The sequence below is a fragment of the Taeniopygia guttata genome, chromosome 2, assembly GCF_048771995.1.
Source record: "Taeniopygia guttata chromosome 2, bTaeGut7.mat, whole genome shotgun sequence".
Classification (NCBI taxonomy): Eukaryota; Metazoa; Chordata; class Aves; order Passeriformes; family Estrildidae; genus Taeniopygia; species Taeniopygia guttata.
The window spans coordinates 75,639,095-75,663,463 of record NC_133026.1 but is presented as its reverse complement, the minus strand read 5'-3'; the positions used below and the strand labels follow the sequence as shown (position 1 = coordinate 75,663,463).

Sequence of the window (24,369 nt, the reverse complement as noted above, 5' to 3'; positions counted from 1 at the left end):
GAGGCATTGGAGGGATAGTATTACTTAGTATTGCAAATGGCTCACCAAGAAGGATGACAATGCAGAGCAGGATTGCAATTAAAGCTCCTGTACTCAAGCCAGCCGAGGAGAGGAGAGCTTCAGCATGGCAAGTTCTCACTCGTCCATCTCTCTCACAGGCACAAACCCGGATGGTGAGGGTACTGCTGCTGCTGAGAGGGGGCATGCCACCATCAGAAATCAAAACTGGGAGGTAATAGATATCTTGACTGGTTCGACTGTATCTCCTTCGTTTTGTTAGAATACTGGCTGTATTATCTGCAATATCAAAAGAAGAACAACATTTCAGTGAAGTAAAAAATGAAAAAAAAATGAAGTTATTTACTGTGTGTTTCCCATCAATGGAAGCATGAGACATATTAAAATTAGCCAGCCCTAATCTATGAAAATGCACAATCTAGAATTAAAGTTTGTCAGGAGGCCTCTCTGGCCAATAGAGGAAAAAGGGGAGGAGTTGGAAAGTAACATTATATAAATAAGAATATTTAAAACTGTTGCATTTTTATTGGAATTAAGTGAACCTTGATACAAATTTTGGGCCAAATTTGCAGGTGTTTTCCTCTCATGTTATACTGCTGATAGCATATGGACCCTTGTCAAACTGACTAGCTGGAATTATGAGGATATCTACTGTGAAATTTTTGCACAACAAAATCCTCCAGACTCCCAGAAGAATATTAAAACTTCTTTAGTAAAAGCTAAAATAAGAATTTCATGTTTTAGTGGTTGCAAAAGGTTTTAGAGTTTTTTTGACCTTTCAGAAAACATCTGAAAGGACAGTCACCAAAGACACATGCTTTGGAGAGGTCTGGAGAAAGCGGGAAGGCAAAGGAAGGGGAAAAGAGTGGATATTGCATGTTCTAAACTAGTAGAATTTAAAGATAAATAAGAAAGGGGGAGATAGTGACAAAAGACTTTTTCACCCTTCTCTTACCTACGGGTCCATCTGGCATAGACAATGAAAATCTAGTGCTTATTACACACACATTGCACGGGCATTTGTAGGCACTAATGAGAGTAGGAAGTTACTACACATATCCCTTCAAGTCTAAGAAACGAAGAGGCATAAAGATCATGCAGGGGAAAAAATGTTTTAACAAAATATAGTTATAGCTAATATTCATATGTGTAAAATTTATTTTCAGTTTGTTGCCACCACTATTAAATTACTAGCCTCTGAATAAAAGTCCAAGATAAAAGTAAAAAAATTTGAAACAGTGAGAATTTGAAACACAAGCAGTTATGGAGAGGGATGAGGACGGATACATGGAAAGAGATATTAGGAGAAAAGAGCTTTCTTCTTGTATTTCTTGTCACATGGTTTCCAAATTGTGGTGTTATGAGATTGAAGTATTTTAGCAAACAATAGAAAGTTAATAAGTGCTGAATACATCTGCCAGGTTTCTCTTCCTATTGCAAACAAACAATACATTTTCTTATTTTTCCTTACCTCTGTATCTACAGTATTAAATAACTTTATAATAATCTATGGAAAAATGAAATCCATGTCACTCTGTAAAAATCTAGTGCAATAATATAGCCAGTATGGCATATATTTGCCCATTGGACTGCTGCACACACATTTGAGTGAAAGAGTTAAGTTTTTGTTTAAACTGGATACAAGATCTGTTTCAGGTGGTTACTCTCCATGCTACTTTCTGTTAAGCTCTGTGCAAAACTTTAAAACATTCATTTTAACCAACTTTTGACAACATTTTATTTTGCATGCTATCTGACAGTGATATTTAGAAAAACTGGTAATATCATCCCACATCAGCATAATATATTTTGGTAGCAGGTTTCACAGAAGAAATACATATATAAACTGGGAATTGATACCATTGCTGATAAGCCAAGAACTCAGCACTGAAATCCTTTAGCTTTACTTCCGTACATAAGCAATACCCACAACATTCCTCCACACTCCTCCCCATTTTGGAAATATCAAATATCCAGCATGGCGAGTTTGTTATAAATTCATTAAGTGTTCTTTTCACTTTTGTGAAGTTATTTGTTACATATACATCCTGCCCCCATAATATTTTGCATTTTGTTGTTCTGGGCCTGCTAGGACTCTTGCATAACACCCAAGCACAGTTACTGTTATTAACATACACCAGCGACCCTTCTCAGGCAGTATGGACAAGAGTGCACCAGGTTTTTTTCCTGCCTCAACATTATTTCAACAATCTACAGATCCTTAAGCATTCCTTAATAGCCTCATGCAGGCGCTATAACACACTGTGGCATGTATATTCCTTTTCCAATATGATAACAGTATGCTGTTGAGCTGCAATACAACTTTCACATTATTTTGGAAATTCAAAAGACATCATTGATAATGACGTCTGGTTTCCACTGGTTTCTATACAGAGTCAAGAGGAGGTACACGGCCAAGTGCTGTCCTTGTTGCCTGTGACTTAAATTTTAAAAAGAGTCAGTGGTCCAGTGCACAGGTCCAGTAGCAGTGATGAAAATGTTGGTTGACAACAAAAGCATCAGAGACTGAATATAATGAAGAAAAACTGAGGACTCCTGCTCAGGGATCTTGCAGTAATTTTAGCACAGACACTACTGGCAAAGATGTAAAGGAAAGAACATTGAGATGTGAGAATGTATGCTACAAGGGTAAATGTGGACAGATGGGAGGAAAAGTGTGAGGAAAAAAATATTAAAGCTAAGAGAAAAAAAAGAAAAGAGGAAAAAAAATGAAGAAATGGGAAAATCATACAATTCAATTTTACAGTGAAAAATGTGAAAAAAGTTATAATTAAACCTTGCTTCTTTGTGCGGAAGGCCTTGCCAAACAAAGAACTGATATTTTTATACTGTACAGAATAAATACAAATTAAAAAAATAGACTTTTTTTTCTTTCAGTGTTGTATTTGTTCATTCAATATTAAATTGTTTTTCTTGGACTGTTAACATTATACAATTAAATATAAGATACAATGAAATATTGGTATAATACACAATTAAATGAAAAAGGGTTTCTGTAGAAACAGATGTTACATGACATACCAAGAAGTTTCTGTAATATCCAGTGATAAACATTCTGGAAAAAACAGTGTAAAGATTTTCCTTCAATGAAATTTCATAATTTTGACACAAATAAAAAGTATTATCTTTGAGACACTGGCTTGGAAATTTTCTGTTCCCAATATCATCAGAGGTGTTATTTCTCATTATTTCTCTATCACAGATTTAGATATGGTAACTTAGTGCATTGTGTTTACATGTAAGTAAAATACTGGAAAGTATCTGAACTCTCACACGCTATTTTTGTCCCATTAAATTTCTTAAAATATTATTTCTTAAAATCTTAGAATAAGATACCTAACATTTTCTCAAAAAAGGAAACTGTCTGGTTTCCAAAGGTCACTGAGCATCCAACATTCTGGTGTTCCGAGCTTTCAGATTTTAATTGCTCTTGTTTCTTGTCAAAAACCATTATAGGAACGTGTTGAGAGAAGAGCTAGAAAGGCAGTAACTTTTAAGAGCTTTGCACAGAACAAAAAATATCTCCATCGGTAAAAGCTATAGGGAGCCAAGGATAAAGTCTGACACTGATGATATAGAAAAGAGTTTATTGAAAAGGGGAAAAAAGTTATATCAACAGCAATAGTTTGAAAGGGAGCCAGGGGGTTATGCAGTGAGAAATTTCTTTGGTATCTGAAAAAAAGCTACAGCAAATAGTCGGGGAAGGCAAGCATATAGGATAGCAGCAATAGCAGTAGGATGATGAGCACTACAGATCTCATTCTTCTAGGCCTGGAAGGAAAGACTTTTTTATCTCAGTAGATTTAAATGGTGAGCTTCACCTCTGAGGTATGGTAAGAACCAGGACTCACTGGAGATTATCGGATTGACTGCTAAGGAAAACAACTCCCACATAGGGAAAGAAATATTTATCTGATACCTTGTGTTATACATTGCTCCATTTAATGATCTAAATTTTCTAATGATTTGAACTTACTCCTGTTTGGGCTGCTCTTTGTAAATATGTCAACTAGAAGTTAAGCTTTATCTTAAGTGCGTTTGAGGTTACCCATGGGAAATGATGCATGGCTGTAACACAGCAACTCTTCACATTCTGAAGATGTCATAGTTTACTAAGCCAAGCTGTACACTGTATGCAAGGCTGTTATCACAGCAAGTCTTTTTTCCATCATCTCTGCCTTTTAATATTGAGCTTCTAATCTAAATAAAGAAATGAGGGCATAGGAAAATCCAGGAAGCAGAGATAAAATGATAAGACTATGGAAGGTGACAACTAGAGCACATTGGAGGATGCTCATTTATTATTCACAATTTGAGAATTCCTTTGACACATTATGCATTTAAAGCAGAGACAAGACAAAGAAAAAAAAGTAAAATCCTGTTTATATCTTAAGGCATGTTTCAATTTTCTGTTCTGCTTGTGTCAGCAGTTAAATTTTCTGAGACATCATAAACTAATTAAAAACAAAGAAGATATATTGGAATGATTTTAATTTCTTACATTTCTAAATTTGGAGCTGTTAATTTGTTTATGTGAACTACATGATAGGCATTTCTGTTTCATTTCCTTATTGATAATTCTTGTAAATATTTTTCTCCTTTGCTGTCTTCAAAGCTATTGCCGATGGGCCGAAGCTATTTGTTTCTATAAGTTTCAGTAGGTAGCAAAAATGAAAAGTAAAATAGTACACATTTTTGGCCTGAAATATAGTTATTTGCTTATAGTTGATTTGTGAATCACTAACAAGTTATAGTCCAGAAAAGAAAAGCAAGAACCTCTACGCTATGCGCTAAAATATCTTTACTATCAAACCGAGAGCCAACTTTAAAAAAAAAATTTCAAAGATGTTCAGAGGCATGAAGAGGGAAAATGTCTTCCCCCCGCAGTAGCTGCTCCTGGTTTTCTGTTATACTCATGGTAGAATTCCTTTTTAACTTCCATGTGTTGAATCTGTGATAATAACTACTCAGACATTCAATTCATTTACAGTAACAGTACTTCTGTGGACTGTACTTACAGTCACCATGTATGATATTAACTTTGCACTTTCTCAGATATAATTTCTCTCAAGTTACAACTTGTCTTCTTTACAGGATGATATTTTACATAAGGTCAGCAGTGATTCACAGTACCACATAACCAGAACAACCACGACTCTGTGATGTAAATGAAAGCAGGCACTGTGTGAACATTTTTCTCTTGTGATGGGTTGCAAAGTGGAGGCTTCAATCCAACCATTTTAAATGCCACTTTAGATGATCTAGAACAACTAAGACATGGTCTGGTATCTGGCATACTCATTTGCAGCTTGAAAGCTCTGAAGCTGATTCAACGACACATTGTCCAATATGGTAGGAAATAAGAAGGGCAGAGTGATAAAGAGAAGATTCTGTAAGAAATTCACACTGGGATGGGATCAATTAATCTCTGGGGGCTGTTCTCTTTCTAAATAACAGCAATGATGAGTAAAATTGATTTTTTTTCTTTTTTTTTTTTACTATTTTTTGATCTGTGACACAGGGAAAAAGATTAATATATATCACAGGCATGAGTGGATGAATACATTACAACCTTAATTTTATACAGATGCCATTGAACTCATCATGCTATAGATTTTACAGAAAAACACATCTCCACTTCTGTGGGTGTTAATGTATCTTCTGACATTAAGAAAATGGAATCTCCAGAATTATAGTATCAGAAAAATGGCATACCTTTATTCCAGTTCCAGAATATTCTCCATCACTGGGCAAAAATCAAAGGGCCAGATCTTTGAGATAAGTGGGAAGAGGGGAAAAATAAATTGAAAATGCTTTTGTCATATGGAACCTCTGTCCTGAAGAAATAAAAGAAGAGAAAAACAAATGCGAAGCATTCTCTAGGGAGGTGTTCTTCATTGAAAGTAAGCTAAACTTAGCTATCAGAAGTCAGCAATCTCAATTTATTGAGGTAAGAGAATGCACAGGTCTCACTGGCACTGTAAGGTGAATGTGTTCATTATCTGTATAAATCCTTCTTGTCTAGGAAATTTACAATACCTCTAAGCATCCATAGAAAACTGTATATCTTGTGATTAAAAAATAACACCAGCAAAACAGTTCTTTACAGTGCAGAAATTTCTTAGATGTTCTAAGTGAACTGTTCCCTGAGGGTTCAATCTTTTTTCGTCTCTTGAAAAATATTATGTAAGTTCTGAAAGAGATGTGAGTCTACATATTAATTCTTGGAAATATGATAATAATGACAAGCTCAGATGCGTTTTTCATCAGACAAAAAAAGTTTGACAAATACATCCACAATTTCTTAGGCATCTGGAAAAATATTATTTTTAGGGTAAGGAAAATAAAAGTAAAAGTCTAGAATTCAATACATAGAAATGGATCTATTGGGGAAAATTTCTGTTGTCTTTATTCTGATTTCCAAACAGGAGATTGTTTTAGCCCCATATAGTTATGGAAAGTTTGTAATGGGATATGCAAAAGTAGATATTTCTGATTATGCAAAAAGTAAAATTTGTGATATTAGAAAAAGGATTACAAAACTATCTATGACAATATCCTAAAAAAGGAAGTGAGGAGAACACAGACAACAATGAAATGAGTTATCTATAATCTGATTTACAATATAAAAGCACAGCAGAAAAAGTACTTGGCTTCTCAAGTTTTAATAGAAATGGTAACAATTTTCTAGGCAAAATAAATAGCAAACAAACCTTTTTGCATTAAAAGATCTTCATAAGTTCAATTCTCAAATAAAAAAGAAAGGCCTCTTCTCTGTGTTTGCTCTCTGAAGCTGCAGAAAATTATTACAACTTAATGTATTTTCTTTGTATAACGAAGAAATTCTATTCCAGCTCTTGTTCTGCCTTGCTTACATGAGCACAGATACTGCATCATTTTGTTGTTGTCCTGTCCTCTTGTTCATGCTTGTAAGCCTTTACTCTCTATGAACAGCACTTTTAAAATATGTAATAAAACTTGAATAGCAATACAGAATCTCTTTTGCCTTAAGAATGCAGTAGAGAAAAAGTATCATATTCTGCATTTTTCTTTTTTTATTTTTCATTCAACTAAAAATTGCAGCACAAACAGAATACAGAAGGGGATCCTAAGAACTCTTAATTTTGCTGGATGTTATATTTGGTATAGCCCTGCGACTCTATTCTGACCAACATTTCCCTGAGGGTTTAAAGCTCTGAATTATAAGTGTGAATATTCCATAAATAGATATTTGATATAGTGGAGATTTTCATTTAGAAAATGCACAATTTCAGGTCCAAGAGATAAAAGTTTAACTGGTCGAATGATCAATTACAGGGACTGAGGTTTTAATATTTATTAAGTTTGCTGAAGCCATAGAACATTATTGAGCTGAATCATACACGTGCTGGGATTGTATATTGCTGTGATCTATATAGGTAGATAGGAACAAACTACAGAATCTTATGCTTGTACAAGCCCTAGATTTCAGTCAAAGTGCATAGATAAAAGCATAAATATTTTAAGATCCCGTGCACTGCTGTGGAATATACTGATAATAAATGAATATTCATTCATGCTTTTACCTGGCTCTGCAAAATCTATTTGGGGTTCAAGAAAAAAAATCTGTTGTTTTGGATTATGAAAATAAGAGGAAAAAATGTCTACTGATATTTTAATGAAATGAAACCCTTTCCTGATGAAATAAGAGGATGACTGAATTAGCAGGCAATTGCAAGAGGAATATAGTTCTGTAGAGACAGATTCGGCTAGCAATGACTATGATTTTCTATGTGAAATCAAGAATTTGGGTTTTATCATTCTACAAAATATTATAAAAATTCTCTTAAGGCAATTTTTGTAGCTTTTTTTTTTTTTTCTTTAAAAATACAACAAACAAGCAAATAAAACCCTCCCAGAATATCATCCTTTATAGAATTTGGAAATCCAGAGCAGCTGTCTTCTGTTCAGAGCATTCCGATTATTTTTAATGACTGATGCTTGAAAACATGAGTTTTCAAAAGTGCAAACTTATCACAGATATAAGAAAAGCCTTTCTTGCCCACCTTCTTTCTGCTATTTCATATAATAGAAAACAATAGAAAATCTGAATAGAAAAATATTCAGAAAATGTTTCTGAATAGAAGTAGATGAGAAATATGAAAGCTGTAAATGCTGAATTGCTGCATATTGTGCATGCACTTCATAGGTGTTTCACTAATACTTTATGTATAGATTGTGCCACAAAGAAAAAGTCCCAATAAAAGACAATGTTTACACAACAGATTCGAAGTGTCTTGTCCCAAGCAAAATCATAACTATGTAATTGCTTTTAAAATAAATTTCTTGTTATGATTTGAATTAGGCAGTCATTTTTTAATTATATGGCCATTTTGGAAGTTGCATTTTTTGAGTCTCTTTGTGTGTGAGAAGTTTTATGCAAGATACTATAGGAAGTGCGAAATTTTGTACTTCCTTAGGTGAAATAAAAACATAATGCACAACAGGTTTTTACTTTAAAAGACACCCTTTTCAGTTCCTTCCTCTACTTCCTCCCATAAAATCCAATTTAGGGCAGTCCAAACACTGCTTTCAGCTGTTGATTGCTAAGACATTGCTCGTTGATCTTGGGGAAGTAAAGAAAAAGCAGCAAGTGCTTCTATCCAAAATTGAATATTTCTATCCAACACATGACATTGCAGCATCAAATGTTTGCTAGAAGCTCATGCCCTCTTATAATTCTGTGTAGTAAAATAATTTATGTAGCAATGAACAGACATAATACAGACCCAGCTTTAAATATCTTCAAAATCATAAAAGATCTACTTTGTCACAAACCACAATTTTAGTAGAGCTGTTCAAAAAAACTCCTTGATATAAATATCTTATATTGAAATGATCATGCACATGGTCTTTCTCATGAGATCACAGACTAATACCCAAGGAGTTTATTGGAAACATAGACTAAAATACAGAAATATGTAACAGTACCCGTCCTCCATTTCAGGAACAACAGTCTGGCTTTTTATACAATGTTCCATCACAATATGAATGGGATTGATGTATTAATCTGGGAAAGTGCTGGTGTCACTTAGGGAACATTTTAAATATATTAATTATATTAGTCCTTCAATATTTATAACTATTTATTAATATTGATATATATTTATTGATCTCTTTTGGAACTTGAATATGAAATCCATTTACGTATTCTAAATAAAGAGCATGATTATTTTTCTTCTGTAAATTTAGTTAAACACTGGAACAGATTCTTTAGGAGGATTATCCAATCTCCTTCTCTGATTGATTTTACAAACAGATAAAGTCTGTAAAGAATTGTTTCAGTATCACTGTATGTACCAAATATAACAATGATGGAGTTAATTCATTACAGAGGACTAGGGATCTGTAATATCTCAAAATCACAATAGTATTACAAATACGTAACTGTAAAACAAAGCAAATCCCATACACTTCCACATAGGCATACAAAGAAAGCCCCACAATACACAAACACAAAATCTCAGGAAGAAAATTTAGACAAACATTTAAAGGTTACTTTTATTTTCATCAGGTTGCAAAGTGGTGACCACGAGGTAATACTTGATCAAATGCAAGGCTGATTTAGGTTTGGGTTTTGGAGGTTGGACAGTTTTTCACTCAAGAAATGTTCAGAAACACTTGTTTGGCAGACTCAGGGCTGTTTTCCTCCTGGAACTATCTGTTATGAATTTCTGATTGCAATATTTAGGAACAGCTGCTTAGGAATGGCATGAAGAGATAGACTATCATCCAGGAACCACAGAAGGACCTGCTCTTGATGTCATATCTGTAAAAGCAAGCATGAATTCCAATTTTTATGCCCCTTGTTTTTTTTCTCCTTTAAGCAATAATTGGCAATAACCTTGACAGTACCCAAACAGTGCTATTCACCTAAAAGTAGAACAAATTTACATATTTGTCATTAATCCACTTTTCAAAAACATTCCTGAAACTATGAAGTATAAATGCTAAAATAAAAGGGAATATAAATTCAAAATGCAATATCTAATTATAGTTTGCAATATATTGCGTACACATGTCCTTGATATCCAACAGCTCAGTGATGACATATTACAGTTTTCCGTTTCTGTCAGGAAATGCATGGAAATTGTTCTGTTCAATTGACACAGCCCAGAGAAAACATAAGCCCATTTCTTTGATATTTACATATTTGATTTACCTTCATTGTTCCTTAGAGTAAAGTTGGGATTCAAAGAAAGACCTTCATCAAGAGAAAAATGGAATCTTGCACCATTTGCAGAGTTATCTTTGTCAGTAGCAGTGATAGTCTGAATTACCTGAAATAAAATTTAACAGTGAATGTGTTGAAATTTGAACTTGACCCATATAGTTCCTGACTTCAGCAGGATGCTCAAGTTTACTTTATTTTAATTTTCTACTTGACTGATGCTGAATTCAACAGGTGAAATTACTGGGTCATTAACTTGATTTCTCTAGCAGGAAATATTTTGGGAACCACACTTCAGAGCCAGGTAAAAGCATATAAAGGATCTATACTTTCTGATGTTTTGATAAGGTCAGGAGCTGGTGTAGAGATTATCACCATCTGCATTGTATCCTGCTGACTTCCTGAATTACAGTTTTAGCTAAATATCTGCTTTTATGGAGCCAGAATGCAGGCTGAACTAGGATGGTCTGTGCGAAGTGTCATCTGCCTGCTGTCCTAATAATTGAATGTACTTCAATATTGGTAAGGAAAAAAAAATTAACTAAAATATTTCTGCTAACCATATCTCTGCTAACAAAAATCCAGTTAAGAATCAGTTTTAAATTGCCAGATAACTGAACAGGAAGAAGAGAAGCCACTCCTGGCTTTAGTTTAGTTTTCCCAAAAGCAACAGAACTGTATGTAGCCAGAACCATGACTGAGAGAGGTATTTTTGAAAGGTAGGACCTTTGTCTTAAAAAGCCCTGGTGGTTTTTTTAAATTTACTTTCAACTAAAATTGATCTAAGCTCTTGGAATGTGGGACCAAACAGTATTTCTACCTCTGCTTTCATTTTCATTCTGGGTCTTGAAACTCAAGTGCTAAAGTGGAATCCAATAAAAGTTTTTCCTGTGATATAGGGAACAAAGCCCATACAGACTGCTGCACAGAGCTGATAGATATCCTGAGGAAAACATAAAGCGGGGAGGGAAAGTGATCTTTTCATAAGAATTTTTCTGTTCACTGTTCAGTTATACTCTGTCTGAAACATACACATAGTCTGAACTTGAAACATGCACAGCACAGACTCCAGTGGCTTGGTCTGTTTTAAAACTGAAAAACACCACAGAGATGTCTACCCTCATTCTCATAAAAGAAACAAAACAAATTTCTTTTTAAACCATATTCTGGTTTGGACTGGGGTAGAGTCAATTTTCTTCACAGTAGCTGGTATGAGGCTGTGGTTTTAGTTTGTGCTGGAAAAAGTATTGGTGACACAGAAATGTTTCTGTCATTGCTAAGCAGGGCTTGCACAGCATCAGGGTCTTTTCTGTTTTTTGTACAGCCTCATCAGCAAGGGGGTGGAGGTGCAGGAAAAGTTGTGAGAGGACACTGCCAAGACAGTTGACTCCAACTGAACAGAAGTTCAGATGGATTTTCCATATGATATGATGTAGTGCTGACTTACAGAACTGGAGGAAGAGGAAAGAAGGAGGGGATGTTTGGAGTGACTGTGCTTATCTTCCAAAGTCAGCGTTGCTACACATGATGTTGCTCTGCTCTCCTGGAGATGGCTGAACATCTGCCTGCCCATTGGAAGTGGCCATTTCCTTGCTTTTGTTAGCTTGCATCTTCAGCTTTGGCTGTACCCATTACACTGTCTTTATCTCAACCCACAAGCTCTCTCACTTTTACTTTCCTGATTCTCTTCCCCATCCCACTGGTGGGGGAGTGAATGAGTGGCTGTGTGGGGATGAGCTGGCATTAAACCATGACAACTCAATAGGGTATAATGCTTATTCCATTTACTGTATAGAATGAAGTACATTGCATTGACATCTGAGACAATTAACAGTACTTACAATGGTCGCCAATAATATTTTACTAGCTTGTCATAATACTTTTTGTTCAATCTGAAAAATATCTGAAATAGCTATAATCATGCATATGACTTTTACCTAAGTGACGGCAATACTGGTTGAAAATTTTGGCAAAAGCTAATTTTTTACTACTGAATTTTGCAAAGGTAGCACAACTATTAGTGAAACTACCATCTAAAATCAGAAAGATAGGATTTTCTTTAGTTGTTGGAATGGTATTTGTCACAGTAAGACAAAAAAAGGGGTGATAGAACACTGTGTTCAAAAGAATAGATTTATGTTATTATTCAAATACTAAAAATGTCATTAAATACCATACACATCTGTAAAAACTTCAGATAAGACCATAAGAAAAAAATATTATTTTATTAAATATTTTTTGTAAATCTCCAGTATTGTTTCTCAGTGAAATATAAGTCAATTTGCCATGCAGCTTCAGCTTTTATTTGACAGCATGGTGGATAAATTTTCATCCTGTTGCCCTATTCTACATAAAACATTCAGTGACATTTTACAGAATGCTGCTTCAAGAGTATGCCATTCTGCAACAAAAATACCTTTGATCAAGACCTCGGTGACACATGAATTGTGTAAAAATTATTTGGTTTTAAGACTAACTTTATAACTCAAAATATAGGGTCGATATTCCCTGATTTCACACATGTAAATTCAAGTATTACTTGAATTCATGAATGTATGTAAAAAGTATAGAACCACATGATATAAAAGTTATGCTTTTTCACATAAAGAACAAATATTGTATGTTTACTAGGATAGGTCAAAGCATTTTTAGAGACCTGTTTTTAAACAGGAAGTTCACCCAATTTCAGAAAAGATTTCTAAGACATTTATACAGAAGTCAGAAACAAAAGTACATGTCATCTTGACACCCAAATGTATTATTAACCCTTTTCTAATTAATTGGCCAAGTACTAAATAGCCCATTAGCAGACATTAACATGTACCGTGCCAAGACTGATTAAAATAAAAATGTAGACATAATGTCAGCTTCAGTAAAGCCCAGCTGACAACACTGATAGGATGAAACTGAAGGGTCATGATATTTTTTTTAAGGCAAGACACAATGATAAAAGAGAATTTCAAGAACTGAGGGGAGCTATCGAAGAGGACAGAGAGCAGCTGTTAAATTCTACTCAGAATCATTTTAGAATTGAATCAGTAAAAAAGCAAATATACATATGACAAACATATATCAGAGGCATTCCTTGCCAGCTAACATTTATTTCCTTTTTGGAAGATGGCAAAATGTCATTTCCTACACTGGCTACATTTCACAGTCATTACAAAAATCAGTATATGTTGAGAAGTCAGTATTCTCCCAGTCTGAAAGTCATATAAGATCAAATCACAGCTACTTTATCTGCTTTAATATATAATGTCAACCAGGCTTCACTTGGAATCTGTTGCAGATACTTAGTCTATTTTCTCAACTATATGATTATTAAGTGACTAAAGCTCTCACTTCAGCCTGGAAATTATTGTCTCCTCATAAACATTTTCTTTTTGACATGCCTTCAGTTTGGTCATTTAGACATAACACTTAAGCATTAAACACTGAATGTTTTTTGTTCTTGTTTTCTTTTTCCAAAAAACAGAGCAGTGGAGGGAAAAAAGCAGGAGACAGGCTCTATGGTTAGATGATACTGTGATTTCATTCCATTAAACGGTCTTCTGATAATAGACAAGCAAACACAAGAAGTCTTTCAATGACTGGTTAGTTTACCTAACACATAAAAATTTCAAAATAGGTGTGCTGAGGAAAGAAATAATGAACCTTACAGGACAGTGCAACATGGAAGCTCAAGTCAAGTGGATGTCCCCAGCAATACAGAATTTGTTATTTAGGCATAAATCTTATGAAATATTGTCACAGGATGGTGAATAACTCAAAGTTAAACTGTCAGGGTCACTGGGCAAGACCCCAACCGTGTGAAAGTCCTTTCAGTGATTCAGAACGACCCAGCTGGGAGCACTTTATAGCATAGGGAACATTTTTCTTCTTCTGCAATCAGTTTATTTGCCCCTCCCTAATATTTGTTGAACACCATCTTACATGTTTTTCTTTCCTTAGACTAGATTTTAACATCTGAGCAAGACACGTGCTTTTGCTTAGTGTTATAAATTTTCTGAAACCTTGTTGTTAAATGCAAATAAAAAATAGTTCACAACACATATGTAAAGGAGCCCTGTTAGTTGAAGAATACAACATCAAGCTCGTCCAGCCTTTGGTATTAACTACAGCTTGTAGAGTCTCACATAGTGGCACTAATCTCAGGTGTTAAACTGCAGTGTGGTCAAGGTCAGGAGTCATTCAGATGTGCAACAGTAGCTCAGGGAAAAGTACAAGGCTGGCCCAAACAGTGAGCAAATTCTATTGAATTCCTTAAAGATCTTGCCCATAAATTATCATTTGTAAAACTACTATTGGAGAATTAAAACTTTGCTACAAAACATTAGCTACTTACCAGCAAACACAGCCCCAGCAAAAAAACATTTCTGAGATAGCTTCAGATTTGCATTATTTACCTTATTATTGGTTATTAGAATTTAACATTGATTTTTAATAATATATTTTAAAAATATCAGAAAAATTTTAAGTCAGTTGCAACTAATGTTTAAAAGAAATACTTTTTCTTACATTAATTTTTACAAGTTCTAATGATTCTATATTTTCATTTTTTTTAGGTTTTCAGAATATTATTTTTACTTTAATAAGCATTTAATAAGAGATATTCCGTTGACAGACAGACCTACTTGGATTTTCCAGTGTCTCAATAAGAGCACTGAAGAACACTATACAATCATTAGTAAGAAGGAAGGTCCTTGCACACATAATTGCACTAAAGACAGGAAATAGGAACTTTCCTGTAAATTGTATATTACACAAGGAGAGAAAACCACAGTGATTTCTGGCTTAAGCTGGGCCACTTATTGATCAGTGTAATAATAAAATATCTTTTTATAAAGAGTATGATTATCAGCCCACCAAATCTACTTATGATATTGATTTGTTCAAAGAAGAAAAGAGGAAAGGCTGACATTAAAGACCTTGCAATACTCAGTAGCCAGGAAATACAAAGAGAAATGAATTTCATTATACATAGACATAAGGTCTTAACTTCACACACATGATGGTGATCTCTGATCTATTACTTTTAATGATATTGGTGTTATGGCAGACATAGTTTTTGCATTCCATAATTACTGGAAAGCAAAGTCATTCTTAGAAATTGCTATGAAAGTACTGATGATCAAAGCAGAGATCTTCATATACTATGAAGCATGAAATATTCTAAAAATTTTTAACCACTGCATATCTGCATCTTGAATCTTCATTCTATCTCAAGGTGAATAGAGAGGAATTAGAGAAAGTTTAAAAGAGGAAAAGATGAATGATCAAAAGTTCAGAAGGGCTTTATCACCAATTGCCCCAGTTAAGTAAGACTCACTCAGTCTGGACAGGAGACAGCTAAGAATATGCTAAGAATTTATGCATGGCACAGCAATAATAAATAGAGATCTACTGCACTCCCTCTTTCTCTCCCAAAAGAACTGGTAAATATTGATCGATGACAGTATGGAAAGATTAAAAAAATAGATTAGATTAGGTCTTACTGTAGCATGCAATTAAGCTACAACATTTCTAGGTGCATGAGGTAGCAGATACCAAAAATTTATGTTTGTTGTAGGAAAAGTTAGACAGGTTCATATGAGATTGTTATCAAAGGATTATTTAAAAAGACACAAACCACATTTAGATCAGGAAATGACCTTTAGGAAAATAAATTATCTGATACCAGGGAAGAATTTGTGGTAAGTATCATACATACTTGCCATTTTCTTATACTGTGCTTTAGGTGCCAGTTTTTGGCTACTGGTGAAATGAAGATAACTTTGATCAGGCTACAGTCAGATGATGATGGCATTTTTATAGTCTCAGCTTTAAAAACAGAAATATGTCACTATGCATTTGTGTATGTTCTTTTTAAGGATTTGATGAAAATAATGTTATTACTAGTAATATATCCCTCAGGAAAAATATGAGCTCATAATTGAAACATACAACCTGTGTAATAATCCAAAACAAGCACAGTGTTGTGGGTAAAACTCAGTCTATGCAGAAAAGGAAAAGCACTTTGCAAAACTGTCAAACACTGGGCTGTAATGGCATGTGTCAATCAGAGGAGCAGTGGCTGGAGTATGAATCAGGTATTTAGTCACAGTTCTGGCTCTCCCCATCCTCATAGTTGTGAAAAACTCATTCAAGATCTTTTGTGTAATGACCTATCACAGACAAGGGCAACCAACAGGCAAAGCGTGAGGATGTGAGCCATGGTCACCAGCCACTTCAGTGAGCTGCATTTGAAACATTGCTACTATGTGGCACTAGGATAAGAGATGTTAAATCTGCTTTATTCACTTTGTTCAGGATAGTGGCTTGTCAAATTCTATACCTTATCTGACAGGATTAAAGTTTTACCTGTCTTTACAGAAGATAGCTTGAGAATTTTTTTTTTTTTTTTTGCAGCAACAAGAAGGAGATATTGAACAAATGCAAAATTTTCTCCATTTTGCCACATTTCAATCAAATACAAAATGCTAAAGCAAAATCAGAAAGAGTTATGACATTTTCCAAATTTCTGACATATGTGACATTAACAAAGCAATTGTTCTTTGTCCCTGGAAAAAATATAGCTGTGAGAGTTACCTGACCAGGCTTTGTATTTTCACAGATGACTACATCATAATCTCTGGCAAGCTCGGGAGGATTGTCATTGACATCCAGGATTCTAACACCAACTGGAACATGGCTCACTAGCCCAGGATTATCTGCAAAACACATGGGATGCCATTAAGCCTTTTAAAATACTCAATATTTCACGTCATCCTCAATCTAAATGTGGTTTATTAACAGAATAACTAGATGAAAACTGGATGCAGCTACAGAAATTTAAGTAACAACATAATAAAACATATTTGTTGTGCTTCATTAACTGTTTTGAAAAAATAGCAATTAAAAAGAGTGGAAAGTATGGCATGAGTCTTAAGTCACGCAAATCAAATACAAGTTACTCTGGAAATGAAGTAGGAAGAAGCTGCTGGACTTATACTATAACACTGCATGCTAAAAAATGATCAATTTCTTGATAATGAATGTGAAACTGTCATCACAGTTTTGAATTAAAGCTAATACAACAAATATTAAAACATTGTTTTCACAGTTCCTTAAAGGTTTTAGAAAATAAAATGAAAATATAATAATAAACCACATAAGTATACATAAACTTTTCCCAAGCTTGAGTTCTGATTTCTTACAAGTTATTATGGCATTTCACACGATAGTTAGTGAGTGTGGCTTTAGCAGAAGAAATGAAAGAAACTTTAGCAGAAGTGAGTCTGGTTTTTGCACAAAGAAAATAATATTTAAGTACCAGTGCCTCAGGCTATGATCTGTACTTTTATGACAGCTCACCCTTAGAAAGATTACACCCTCAAAAAAGCACAATAAATAGAATCCTTTTAAAAAGAATACACTTTCCATAAGAAAATGGAAAGAAAACCACCACCTCATAATTTCCTTCAGTCTGTAACACCCTTGTTTTTACTTCTAAGTACTAAGGTAATTTTATTTTGTTGCAATAATTATATATTTAAACCTTTTATGATTATCTAATACATGCCTTCTGAAGTCTGTACAGGTATCAGTTAGATGATAAACTTCATCTTACATTCACCAACTAAATGTGACTATCAGTAGAAGACAGTAAAGTTAATCTTTCAAATAGAATAAAATGGAAGAAAGGGGTATTACAGATTGACATTTAAAAGTTCACATGTGTGTTCATGAGAAGGAAAAACCAAAAAAAGAGAGAAACATTAGTAGTCCAAGCTTCATTCATGATGAAACTTCATTCACCATGGTTATTTTGATCATAATTAATCTTTACCATGTTTCTGTAAAAAAAAAAAAAGAGTCATTTATAAAATGCCTTATATTTGCCACACCTTTAATGATCTCTGCTCAGAATTCTGGAAAACATTGACTAGATACATACTTGGCTTTAAAACCACCAGTGATGTAGGCTCTCAATGAAAGAATATTTGAGAATGTTGAAGTTTATTTGACAAATGGAGAGATCTCTCTTCTTCTGTTTTCACATGGGATACTGGCCAAAGGATATAGGTCTTAGAATTCCCTCAGATTTTTCACATTCAGTTTTTAACTAACATGTGCATGTTCACACAATTTTAATACTTTTGAAACTTAATCAATAATCCCCATAAAATGTAGTAGAAAGGAGATAAAAAAATCAACAGAAGACTTAAATAACAGAGGAATGCTATTCCCAATTACCACTAGCATTAGAAGTTAGAAGACATTTATAAGACATTAGAAGACATTTATAGGCTTGCGAATTCCATTATCTTGCTGAAATTTTCCTTTACTGTTTTTTTCAGCTTTATCCTGAATCTATAAATATCTTTGTAAACGGTGAACAAAGAGACAAACTGGACTATCTCAACTGTGCTTATGCAAAAATGAGGCTCTCTATTGCCATCTAAAAAACAGCTTTAGTAGTAAATTTTGAGGAAAGTTAAAATGCTAGGGATATATAAGTGAGGGAAGAACTACACTTGTCTGCCCACCATGTATTTGGGAGAAGGGAGCCATTTCTTTCTTTACTTTTTTTTTTTCTGAAGCAAACAATCTTCTCTCAATGAGAACATTTGCAGTATGAGTATTAATACAAAATTTTTTTTTCCTTTTCTGAACATAGGTCAAAAGATTGTTAGAACAGCACAGGCAGTATAGATTTAACATTACTTACTGCTCACTTAAATGTAGTTTACAACTAATTTTGGTAATGTCCTCTGCTAATGTAATCCGACAATGAACTTTAAAAATCTTGTAATTACAATTATGGAATATGATATCTATGGCTTAAAGAAACTTTGGTTTTGAGGCTTTGTTGGGGAGCCTTTGATGAACATAATCTGTGAGGTATGTGAACTAGAAAATGGTATACATAAAAGGAAGGACACAATACACAGAGTATACAAAGTACATAAAGCTTAATAAGGAGCTAGAAAGCAGGGATTACTGTGGGTTAAAGATTAGTAAAGTAAATTTTGACAAGATTAATAAACTATAATGAAGAATTTGAACATCTTAATACTACAAAAAACCTGGAAGAGTTTTAGCAAGAAGGCAACAGAAGTTGTGATTATCAGATAATCATAGGATCAATGAAAAATCTTAGTTGAAAGGGACTGCTGGAGGTCACTGATCCAGTTTCCAGCTCAAAGGAGGGCCATCTTCAAAGGTATAAAACATCCAAGAGGATGCAGAAAAAAACAGAGAGAGCACAGGGTAGTGGGTACCACAGATAAAGGACTCCTCTGTAGGTCTGGCATATAGTTACTGGGGAAGAAAAAATAAAACTTTTTAGTTCAGTGCATGACAAAAAGAGTTAAATACTTTTGTTTCAGTGCAGATGTCTTTGCCCCATCCTGAATGAGTCCTCTTGTATGCCTGTCACTACTACCCAGAGCAACTCATTCAGTTAGATTTGTAGTAGTTTTACAGAAATATTTTATGGAGATTCAGAAAGTTTACCTTTTTCTTTTGCAGCTGTTTTGTATGAAGAATTTATAATTTAGAATTTATAAATACCTCATCAATTCAAAAGAGCTCTTTATGCACAAAGTAATATTAGTAACTCTCTGGAAGCTGGTAGCTCATGGAATCACTGATATTTGCAGGCAAATTTCCATACTGACAGGCTACTCACTACTCACTACAAACTGCTAAGGGTACAGTATTAACACCACTTACCTAAACAGTCTTGAACAGTGTGCATACAACCTAAATATGCATGCAAGGTGACAGAACAATTGGTAATGGAGGAAGAGAATGAGAAGGGATTGAAGGGAATATTTTTGTTCTTTTTTTTTAATGTTTTGATTTTGATCAACATCATATACTCCAGTCTTTTTTTTGAGAATACAATTCACCTGCAATCTAACAACTGGCACTTTTAATAGTACATTTTTCTTAATAAGAAAAATTTCTTGCAGCAGTATGGCAAATTTCATGCTGACATACATTTCAGGCCTGAGCATCACAAAATATTCTGTGTCCTACTAACATTATGCCTCAAGAGTATATTTTTTGAGGTGAATGCTCTCTCCTTTTAGGGGCAACTGAAAGAGAAACACTGCTCTGATTCACCTGTGCTCGGGACTTACTTTCTTATGATTGAGACATTTCCCAGAATAAATAGTTCTTCTTCCGGAAACTAACATCTGTAAAGTAAATAAATTTTATTATCCAGGTCCTCATATTCAGATGCTCCATTAGCAAGTCCACTCTAAATATACAGAAGACCAAATTAACAGCCAATGTGCACCCTTGGAGCTTGTCTTCTATTAATTTCTGTGGGCAAATGTTAAAATCCCTATTTAGGAAGAAAGATTTTTAATACAGTTACTGATGTCTGAGTTTCTTTCCACACTAACAAAATTCCTACAGCATTCATAAAAAAATATTCTATCTGAATGACTTTCAGAATAGAAGTCCTGATATCAACAATATTTTGTGGGTTTGTTTATTTGCTTTTTACTTGTTTTGTTTTCTTGTTTTTCAATTATTTTTAAAAATAAGCTAGCTAACTGTAGACTTGTTCATAACTGTTTACTATATGAGCCCATTTGACATCTTTTCAAGACCTTACAATGCAAATCTATACTTAGGAAATTCAACTAGCTCTCTATACCATTAATTTTTAAAGAGAAGTACAAAGAACTCTTCACATTTCTCTAATAAAGATTAGTTTTAACACATTAGAAAAATAAACATAGCTATAGTATGGATAAAATATACTACCAAAAAAAAAGCCTAAGTGATGGAAGAATGTCCACCATGCAACTGAGAGTGGCAAAATTAATAAAATAATGGGTTTAATTCAGGATGATGTATATACGATAAACTAAATTTTCTGATAAGGAGAAAATTATGCAGAATCTAAGAATAAGTTTAATGTTCTAGTCTTCATTTTAAGGAAGTGGGTACTTCTAAATAATGTTACCTGAAGATGGATAGCAAATGTTTTTATTTTTTTCTTGTAGCAAAATTCAACTTTCTATTGATAAATATAAAGCTGAAGGCACTGCTCGCTTCTCTTGTATCACAGTAGTAGTGATAGCAGCAGCAGCTATAGAGGCAATAGTAATAATCATAGCACTGTAGTAGACCAAAAACATTTAGAGTTTTCAAGCTGGAAAACTTCTCTTGCCTTAATGCAAGCAAAATTCTCACAGACGATGTTGGCATTGCCTGATTAGAGCAGGGCACCACAAAACATACTGGATCTTTGGCTGAAAATGCCCATTTTGAGATTTCTGTCACAAAGCTTCAAAGGGGAAGTAAATGCCATATGATTCAAAATTCTATCCCTTCTCTAGGGCCCCACCTTGGTAGCTAAGAAAGCCATGCCCTACCCCACTTTCAGATGATAACTAATAATATGTTTATTGTTTTTCCCAAAGAAACAGGAGAAGAATATCCAGCATGCCTAGAAGCCAATGACTAAACCAATATAAACAGGGAATAAGCATTGAAATTGGAATTAGAAGCTTAATTTCTTGGACAGCGTGGAGAACTAACTGTCTTTCAACAACTGCTAGATTTTTAAAATAGCTTTTTTGTAGGCTTTCTGTATTGCATTGGTGAGCACATTAAAAACAACAGTAGATGCTGCTATATCCACATCAGTTTTTAACACTTCCAGAAATTGTTATTCTACTGCTTCTCTGGACAGCATGTTCCAATGCCTGACCACCCTGTCAACAAAGAAATTTTTCCTAATATCAAGATAGAATCTCCCGTGGTACAACTTTAAACCATTTCCTCTTTTCCTCTCACTTGTTACTAGATGGAAGGGGCCAATTCCCACCTTGCTGGAACCTCCTCTCAGGCAGTCGTAGAGAGGAATAGCATTTTCCCTGAGACTCCTTTTCTCCTGGCTAAATGGTAAGCTTCAATGATCCTAGTAGTCTTTTCCAACCTTAATGATTTTATGATGCTGTAAATTCATGTTGTTGTGATGCAATAGTAGACAGCTTACCAAGGCTGAAAGTAAACTGGGTGTCATTGGTAAGTTTGGACTGGGTACCAGTACTGTGTCCAGCTCTCATCAGTCAAAGAAAAATAGCAGATATACAGGTAATTGTCACTAAACCATGACCAACACAGTCTCAAAACTCAGATCCTGTAGATTTGTTTTTACAATCTACTTTAATCTCTTTCAGATTTAGGGAAATACTTTTTTTACAGATTCTGTTTTTACAGATTCTGTTTCCTGGAAAAATAAAATAAATGTCACCAATAACAAAACTCTTTCTGAAACTATACTAGCAGACAGGCTGTGAGTGAGGTCAAAGATAATGAATGTGATTTTTGCTTCCTTGGTGAATTCGGGGTTTATAATAACAATTTTATTTCTATTTCTCTTAAGTACCTATAGAGATAATCATAAATATAAAAAACAATATGGGAAACAGTATTACCCTCTAATGATATTTAAAAAATACTGAATTTCATTCTTTAAATTTATTCTCTATTACTACAAAAATTACTAGTTTTGAAGAAAAAACTGAGACTGAAAATCACTATGAGGACATTTTATATTTCTTGTAAGAAAAAAATCATTTCAAAGAAAAACTGAAGCAGGACTCTAGCAACAAACTCACTGATTTTAAACAATCATCCTTGTTATGAACAAAACAGCCTTGCTGGGACACTTGGGCTTGAGCTAAGTACTGACATTGAAATGTTAATTAGCTAATTGCTCCTGGGAATCACCTACACCCCCCAGCCACACTGCCATTCTAGGACTGGGATGCAAATAGAGGAACCTGTGGAATCATGGGAGGGGGTTTTGGGGATGAAAACACCCCTAAATGGAAGGTTGGGCACAGTGGAGGGGGCTGGACGGGTGCGCTGGTTGGGGAAAAGGGAACCACATCCCTAGTCTATGTTTGACCTGTCACCATAGCCTCCAGAGGACTGGACTGGACTGGGCCATGGGAAGCAGGAACAAAGAAGCAGCTCTTCCTGGTGTTACCAGGAGGAAAGGAGAGAGGACAGCTGTTGCTGGACTTCAGCAACAGGCTCTGCACATCCCCTCACCCTTTGGCTACCAGTGTGCGACGAGGAAAGGAGAGAGGACAGTCTGCTGATTGGAACTTCAGATACTGACTTCACACCTCTTCACCCTTCAGCTACCAGTGTGCCAAGAAGACTTCAGGGACAGACTCTGAACACCTTCTCCCCCTTCGGCTACCTGGAAAAAGCTACAACGGGGGTGAGCTCGGTGTCGAGTCCCCTGCCCAGCTGATCTTTTTAATAAAGAGCTGAACATTAATGAAGGCATAAGCCCTGTTCATTACAATCCTGCTGTCCACCCGATACAAATAGTTAGGACTTTATGAAACTGCAACAGCATTTTGTTCTGCTTTAGGCTACTTTCTTAAAGATATTGTAAAGGAAATATTTTCTAAATACCGATTATTTGACACAAGCTATATATTCTTGGCTATGTGGAAAAATGTAAAATGAGAAAATAAATTGACACAAATTCTCAGTTTTTTCTTTTAGTGTTGTATGCCAGGAAGCTATTCGTCCAAAGACTTATTTCCTTCAGGCAATACATATGTTTCTTTCATGTGTTTCAAAATAAACAAAAATAATTGTGTATTTTTGTCTTTTGATTTCACTTTTTGTAAAATAAATTAGTTTGTCTCTTTATAGCATTAACAGAAATACTATGTATACTTTATATCTCCTCTCTAGTTTCAGTTATCCTTCTCCATATGACAACCTCATGTAGTGCTATCAGGAGTAACATATTTTAATACCCTACCCAAATCTTAGTAATTTCTTTTCTGCAACTATAAAATGTGAAAAAGAACTGTCAAATTTTTCTCATAAAACTTGCTGTTAAATGATGGTAATACAGGTAGCGATATCCCCGTGATTGTAAAGAACAAACATAACCTCAACTCACTATAACAATACACTTTATCTGTTATCTGATGTAATTATAGGACTTTCATTATTCAGCAGCTCAGGGGGTTTTATATTTCACTGCTGCATATTATAAGTTGTCTCGGTGAATCCTCTTTTTCTCTGAATTATGTAACTGCTTACTTCTGTTATTGTTTTTACTGACTCATTAT

At 34.5% G+C, this 24,369-nt stretch overlaps 1 protein-coding gene across 15 annotated transcripts in view; it reads right to left on the bottom strand.

The window, feature by feature from the left end:
• CDH18 (cadherin 18) overlaps window positions 1-24,369 on the bottom strand; it is a 502,412-nt gene that overhangs the window by 8,518 nt on the left and 469,525 nt on the right. For 13 of the 15 annotated variants that reach the window (XM_072924261.1, XM_072924259.1, XM_072924260.1 and 10 more), the window contains 3 exons: window positions 16,838-16,959; window positions 10,241-10,358; window positions 46-297 (listed from right to left, as the gene is read on the bottom strand). In XM_072924261.1, the coding sequence (XP_072780362.1) occupies window positions 46-297; window positions 10,241-10,358; window positions 16,838-16,959 (492 nt within the window). Of the gene's footprint in view, window positions 1-45; window positions 298-6,425; window positions 9,848-10,240; window positions 10,359-16,837; window positions 16,960-24,369 lie in introns of those variants that run through there. The other 2 variants (XM_041714639.2, XM_072924264.1) reach the window with 2 other exon arrangements.